Source organism: Solanum dulcamara, chromosome 5 (genome assembly GCF_947179165.1).
Source record: "Solanum dulcamara chromosome 5, daSolDulc1.2, whole genome shotgun sequence".
Lineage (NCBI taxonomy): Eukaryota > Viridiplantae > Streptophyta > Magnoliopsida > Solanales > Solanaceae > Solanum > Solanum dulcamara.
The window spans coordinates 79,269,821-79,277,556 of NC_077241.1; the positions used below are offsets into that span (position 1 = coordinate 79,269,821).

At 32.5% G+C, this 7,736-nt stretch overlaps 1 protein-coding gene across 1 annotated transcript; it reads left to right on the forward strand.

The window, feature by feature from the left end:
• The first annotated feature begins 728 nt into the window (after nt 1–728).
• LOC129888613 (3-oxoacyl-[acyl-carrier-protein] synthase I, chloroplastic-like) lies at nt 729–4,513 on the forward strand. The gene is made up of 8 exons (XM_055963563.1): nt 729–1,041; nt 2,100–2,458; nt 2,532–2,963; nt 3,073–3,246; nt 3,333–3,446; nt 3,708–3,809; nt 3,900–3,966; nt 4,191–4,513. The coding sequence occupies exons 1-8, from the start codon at nt 891–893 to the stop codon at nt 4,256–4,258; spliced, it is 1,467 nt and encodes a 488-aa protein (XP_055819538.1). The 5' UTR covers nt 729–890; the 3' UTR covers nt 4,259–4,513.
• Nucleotides 4,514–7,736: the final 3,223 nt, after the last annotated feature.

The following is a 7,736-nucleotide window of genomic DNA, read 5'->3' on the forward strand; positions in this document are numbered from 1 at the left end:
TAATTTAAAAAAATAAAGAGAAAACTACGTAAATTGGACCCATTAGGCAAAATATTTACCCAAATTAGACCTAGCTCAACTTATTTATCTTTATTGGACCCACTATCCAAATTATTTACCTGACTGTCCCCTTGTTATATTTACTGAACCATTCTTCTTCATTCTTGATATCATCGGAGATGGTATGTATATACTCTGATGCTATCTACTAACTTTGATGGTATCAATCGGTGCAGTCTTTTCACTGAAGCACTGCATGTTATTTATATATTCTAATGGTATTAAGAAGTAACTGAGTAGTGTTTTCACTGAAGCACTGTTTCTTCTTCTTTGATATTATCAGAGTGTATATATATATTGATGATATCAAACAATAAATGCAAATTAATAGTTAAAAATAAGGAGGGGGGAGGGGTTATAAAAGTACCGTTTGATAATAGTTTTTCTTTTTTGGGTACAAGTGTTCTTTTTCATTTAATAAACTATAATATAATTGTTTATAGTTTCTATATGTAACAAAACTAGTACACCAAACCCCCCTTTAATGGCACATTATTTCTTGTTTGGTCTTATGAATTGAAGTCTGCAACTGTCACTATATTTATGTGTTGCATTTATCGCCTTTTTTTATTATATATTATTATTATTTTCTTGCATAGCAAATACTATATTTAGGCGGATTCTCCAAATCCCATATGCAAGAAAATTATAAAAGAAATTGACTTTGTTATTTACTCCATTTTCTTGGATCTCTCTCTGAGTTGGCTTTATTTTCCTATATATCTACCAACATGATATGTTGAACTAAAGATAGAAAGTAGCCAAAGAAAAAGGCTAACTTTTTAATTTTTTTTAAAAAAACTAGATTTAATCTTTTGTGTTTTGAGAAGATGAGCAGTATTACTAGTAGTTGTTATTCTAATTTGATACTGAAGAAGAAAGAATCAAGAATCAATTGTGGATCTCATTTACAATACAATGGACTTAGAGCTATTGAAACTGTACAAATGCCAGCAAACTCTGCTTCTTCTAAGCCAAAAGGTATTATATTATGATCTTCTTGATAATTTTTTTAGTAGACAGAGAGACGGATTTAGAATTTAAAGTCAAATGACTGTGATGTTTTACCGTGTTAAATACATTTTTATTTTTAATTTTTTTTCATATGCATGTATAGTTTGAGCTGAAAGCAATAGATTCATATGAGCACACAAAATCCCACTTGTGGATCACACTGAGTATGTTGTTGTTGTTATTGATGATGTTTCTTTGAATACTCTGCTGGATCTTTTAGTCATCTTTGTGTGAACTATAAGTCACGTGTTCAATCCGTGGGATTAGACATTGATATTTTGCATCAAGATAGTTTGCGTACATCACACCCCTTGGAGTGAGGCTCTTACCTCAGCCTTGCGTGAACGTGGGATGCTTTGTTTTTGTTTATGAATAGATGGTGGAGTTTTATCATTTTCTTTTAGATCTTTGGTTTTGTGTATTTCCAGTCTATTAACTTTCTTTCTGATAAGTGGTTGAAGAAAGTTTCTCTTAGATGCAACTTGTAGGTATTAATGTTGGAATGTAGTATAAAGAATGGTAGAAAGCACAATAGTTCATGAATAATGTAACTTCATTTCTTTTCTGGATGTTTGTTTCACTAATTTCAATCTTATGTTATCGATGTTTCATCAGTTCAATAACTCTTCATATTTTGGGTGTGTTCGGTACCAAGAAAAATGTCATCCTAAAAGTATTTGTATATAATCTTGATGAATACTATGGGAAGTCGAAGTGGGGTAGGGGTGTGAGGTGGTGGGGATGGGGACTAAGAGGGCGGGGAGTGAAGATGGGGCGTGTTGGAGGGTGGGAAGGACACAATCAATGTGGAATGTCACTTGTGAAACTTATTTTCCTTACTTCTACTTGCCGAGCACACCCTTAATGTTGATGTTGGATTTTTCTTATTATCATAGTGTTGTGCTTCTTATTTCTTATTTTTCCGTTTTATCATGAGAATAAACCTTGTGGCAAACTTTGGTATGTTTCCATGTTCTGTGATTTTATCACGAACGATTCTAATCTAGTGAAATGTTTTAACATAGCTGTAAAATGTGGAAGAATCAGAGCCATGGCCTCTCCAGGTGTTTCAGCTCCCAAGAGAGAGACAGACCCGAAGAAAAGGATTGTCATAACTGGAATGGGACTTGTTTCAGTCTTTGGAAGTGATATCGACAATTTTTACAACAAACTTCTTGAAGGACAGAGTGGAATCAGTTTATTAGACTGTTTTGATGCCTCAGATTACTCAGTTAGGTTCGGGGGACAGATTCGTGATTTCTCTTCCAAAGGTTACATAGATGGAAAGAATGATCGTCGTTTAGATAACTGCTGGAGATACTGTCTTGTTGCTGGAAAGAGGGCCCTTGACGATGCTAACCTTGGCCAACAAGTTCTTGAAACTGTGAGTTTAGTAAAAAAATATGAGCTGTAAATGATCAAAAGCATAAAATGTGACTTGACTTTGTGTGTTGCAGATGGACAAAACGAGGATCGGCGTCTTGGTTGGATCGGGCATGGGAGGTTTAAAAGTTTTCAGTGATGGAGTGGAAGCCTTAGTTCAAAGAGGATACAAGAAAATTAGTCCATTTTTCATTCCTTACTCAATCACTAACATGGGATCAGCACTGTTGGCTATAGAAACCGGACTAATGGGACCTAATTACTCTATTTCAACGGCTTGTGCATCTGCCAATCACAGTTTTTGCGCGGCTGCAAATCATATTAGAAGAGGGGACGCAGATATTATGGTAGCAGGTGGAACGGAAGCTGGTGTTACAGCTACTGGTCTTGGTGGATTCATAGCTTGTAGAGCCTTGTCTCAAAGAAATGATGATTATGAGAAGGCTTCAAGGCCATGGGACAGGAATCGTGATGGATTTGTCGTTGGTGAAGGCTCTGGTATCCTGGTATACAGATTAATTCGACTACTTTTTTCTTTTGCTCTGACTCTTATCTCGTCGCGTTTGTTCAAAATCATTGGTTAGTGACTTGATCGAGTTATTGCCACACGAACAGGTCATGGAAAGTTTGGAGCACGCGTTGAAAAGAGGTGCTAATATCATTGCAGAATACTTGGGAGGAGCAGTCACTTGTGATGCTCATCACATGACCGATCCTCGCCCTGATGGACTTGGAGTTTCGTCTTGCATTACTAAGAGTTTGGTAGATGCTAGAGTTTCTCCAGAAGAGGTAACACTGTTCGTTTGTTTTCTGATCGAAAATGTCATAACCTATTTAGATTCTGATATACATATTATTGTATTAACTCTGAATAGGTAAACTACATTAATGCTCATGCAACATCAACTCTTGCTGGAGATATGGCTGAGGTCAATGCCATCAAGAAGGTCTTCAAGGATACCTCGGAAATCAAAATGAACGGGACAAAGGTGAAAAGTGAAAACTACGTTTATTTTCCTTACGATGACTAACTAAATAACTATCATATAAATGTTAGTCTTTTCTACCAATTAACTCGAAATTCATTTCAAACTAGAACGAAAAAAACAATCTGTTCATTTTAAGTGGGACAATTTACAACCTATTGAATGATCAGTATTACAAGACCTATCTACCACCATTAACTGGTTTAAACGTTGATTCAGTTGTTATTTGAAGCTCATTTGATTCGAATATATTTGTTGTGTTAGTCGATGATTGGTCATGGACTCGGGGCTGCTGGTGGAATTGAAGCCATTGCAACCATCAAGGCAATCACAACAGGATGGCTTCATCCAACCATCAATCAATATGTACTACTCACTAACTTCTCTGCTTTAACACGTTCTGATTATCGATAGCCCAACTGTTCTGTAACCATTCCACGACTTATTTCTCTGTAGGAATTGGAACCTCAGGTTACGATTGACACCGTTCCAAATGTAAAGAAACAACATGAAGTGAACATCGGTATGTCAGTTTATCCTAATGCACAATTCTCACTTAACAGTTAGCTATGTAGTAATAAAGTACCCACAAAACAGAAAAGAGATGAAAGGCAGATTACTTATAGACAGATAGTTGCTCGGATTTTTCAAAAATGCATTTTTGGAGGATCGTGCAACAACATTTTTGGAGAGTCGGAGGAGATATTCACAGTAGCCTCATGTAATCCTTTTCATTTTCTTTTGCAGGTATCTCCAACTCATTCGGATTCGGAGGGCATAATTCAGTGGTTGTTTTTGCACCCTACAAGAATTGAACAAAAGTTCAAGACAAGAAATATAGTTCAAATCTTAAAGAGATTATTCATCATGTGAAAAAATTATTTTCTTCATCAATAAACTTCTCAATTATAACTATTCATGAATTAGTTATGCAACAAGTTTTCCAAGATTCGTTAGAAACTCAGCCAAGTAAAATGTGACATGTGGCACGTGAACTCACCTCGATCCTCGAATGCTCTAACATGTCAACGAGGGATATATAAACTTTATATTATAACAATCTCTGAAGTCCGAATTAATTTGCTTGTGGTGCTTGAAACCTTGAACTTCCCCTTCATTCTCTAGTTTCATTTTCTAAGCATCCAACTCGAAACGAAAGAATATGAGCATTCAACTTAAAATCTTCAGATACTACCATATGTTGACGTGACATATATAAGTTATATTAAATGTATTATAACAATTTCCATATTTGTTTTTGGTTTCGTTAATTTCAAGCTTTATGGACAAACATAAGAATGAAATAACTTTTCCATTTTTTTAAAAAATCTGGATAATATTCCACTATAATGATCATTTATTATGGGCTGTGGGCTTATATCCTGTTTTTGCTGGACTGATCCACATAATGAGAAAGAGAAATGGGCTTGGGTAATTTCATAACAGTATGGAAAGGATATAGTATACGCAAAATTTATAGGAGAAATTATGCGAAATGGTGAACATTTAAACGTTATTATGAACTTAAGCAATAGTTTCGATTAATTATCAAACATGACTATAGTTTAAACAATTTTGCTATTTAATTTGTATAACTCGGCTCCTAATTGTATAAATCTAGAATTTGTATATGCTTACCCGTAGCTATTTGTATACAATTATTGATACAATTAATGTGTTTAAGTTATGAAAAAATTTAAAATTTGTATATAATTATCCTGTTTGTATATGATTTGTCGATACATTTGATTTGTATAAGTTCAAGAAAATCCTTAAATGTATAAATACAGAATTTGTATATACTTACATGTTTGTATATTGGCAACCGAAATATACAAGTTGAGTTCTGAAAAATTTCTACATATATAAATACAGAATTTGTATATACACTTACCTTATTTGTATGTTGGCAAGCGAAATATACAAACGAAAAATACTCATAGCAAATGAAACTATAGCTATAAAGCATAATTCGGCACACTATAGCTAAAAATTATAATTAAGATATTTATAATAGCTATTTGTGAAATTTCCTCAAATTTATATTACCTTACTGAGATAAAATTATTTCCGACAATTATTGATATGTTGCAAGAAACTCTACTAGCATTATAGGGTAATATTGACTGTTGACAGACTGCTAACGAGGAAATCGACTTTATGATTTATTATAAATGTTTCTTTTAGTTAAATTAACAACAAAGAACCATTTTGTTCTTTTTTTTCTTTCTTTTTGTGGCCAGTGAATTAAACATTACATGGTTTATACGTCATGTCTTTCATCATCATCATCCCCTATATAATTTTCACAACTTGCTAGTACCTAGCTAAGCTAGTTATTTATTTAAGCCAAAGCTTCAATTATCTTGACTTTTCACATACTATAAAATATTAAAATCATATATATTTTATATAATTATATTTGATTATTTCTTATTCGGTATTAATTGTGTCCAACTAATCTAAGACTCGCGCCGCATAAAAGAAGCACTCTTTATCAAAAAAATTATATTTTCGAGTCTCAAATTCTATACCTCTGATTAACGTAAAAAGATCTTGATAATCTTGTTCGTAATTGACATTGTTACATGAAAAAATTTATGTTTGAATATATATTAGTAAAATATATATCAATCTACTTATCAATGTGATCTCCTATATTAGCCAAAAAGAAAAACTATCAATCAACTTATCAAACAAAAAAATGTGTGCTATGATTAGGCAAATGACAAATCAATTATACTTTTGTAGAACGATCCGAATATATAAGGTACTTTCAAGCTCATCTACCACAAACTTTTCTTCAAAAAGAGCACAAAACTTTGGTTTAATGTTGGAATATACCTTGAGATTATCCTAAATCCTAATCCTTTTTGTAGTATTTAATGTTGATTAAATATAGGACAAATATTTACTTCGAATTTTCAAATTCTTACAAATATAAAATTCTAATTGTTACTATTTTTGTCACTTCCAAATGTCCGGGAAAGTATTCCTAATTTAGTGAAAGTAAATTATTGCTTCTTAATTACTTGTGCTCCATGAGTTAGTATATGTTGATAATTAATCATCTAAGCTAATATTAATTTTAACCTTTGGCATGTTTGATAGGAAGAATATTGTTGTTCTTACTTATTCTGATGTTTAATTAATAAATAAATAAAAACTATTTCAAGAGCATTTATATATATTAATCTAGACAAATGCTTATGAGGGTCGGGTGATGCATCATATTGGATTAAGATGGCTGGGTGGTGGGATGGGATGGGATGAGGGTGGATAGTAGATATTTAGCTTGGAATATCAATTATAGAGCTTATTTTTTCTACGTTCACCAGAGAAGTCAATAACTTCACGTTTAAAAAACTTATTTTTCTCCGATGACATTTTGACAATTCAAACATGGAAAAAGTTAGAAAATAGAGGGAAACTATTAATATGTATATTGGAATAATCTCATTAAGGACTATAGGGGTCAAAAGGATAAATAGGTTTCAAATGCATTAGAAATTAACTTAGTATTTTTTTTTTAATCTCCCATTAAGGAAGCTTCATTGAAGATCACAAGATCCAACTTCCAAGTGATATTGTGGAATGCTTTAATTTGTGCCCCATTGACCTAATTTGTGCACTAATCTTTATTTTCAGCTGGGGTGTTTTGGTCCACTAATCATAGGATTCTAACATGGTTTTTTGACTATGATCCTTTGTTTCTCCTACCTTGTATACCATCTTTATTGAATCGAGTCCAATCTCTAATATATAACAACATATACCTACTAAAATCAATCTAACATATGTTGTATATTTTAATAAAGTAACACAGTTGAAGGACCCAAAAAGGAGCATGTCACAAATCAAATTATTGGTCAGGTTATAGGAATAAGTCCCTTTCAATCTTATATAAAGATTGTCAAACAAATTAAATAAATATTTGAAATAAAAATAAACATAAATTTTTTGGGGTCCATTGGATCACAGATTTTGATGGGCCAAAAGTTTAAATCCATAAGCAAAATAGAAGATTTTGATACTTACAGGAATTTTTGGAAATTTTATGGTCAAAATAAAGGTCAATGTTTTTTGGACCCAGAGGCCAACATCCAACTAAATATATATTTTCTTTTTTGCCTCCTAAATTCTTATATAATCATCAATTTTGCTTATGTGGAAGCAACCTTTTTAAGAGGGTTAAATTATCCACTTGGATTTAAATATTCATTTTTTGCACCATGATTGTCTTCACATGGATTCCAACCTAAATTATGCCTCTAAACTTCTTTTTATTATAAC

Bases quoted from the DNA above. Each gene is read 5' to 3' on its own strand.
- LOC129888613 (XM_055963563.1), top strand. From the start codon at position 891: ATGAGCAGTATTACTAGTAGTTGTTATTCTAATTTGATACTGAAGAAG. The intron at 3,247-3,332 runs GTAACACTGTTC...AACTCTGAATAG, and splicing joins CTAGAGTTTCTCCAGAAGAG to GTAAACTACATTAATGCTCA. The intron at 3,810-3,899 runs GTACTACTCACT...ATTTCTCTGTAG, and splicing joins ATCCAACCATCAATCAATAT to GAATTGGAACCTCAGGTTAC.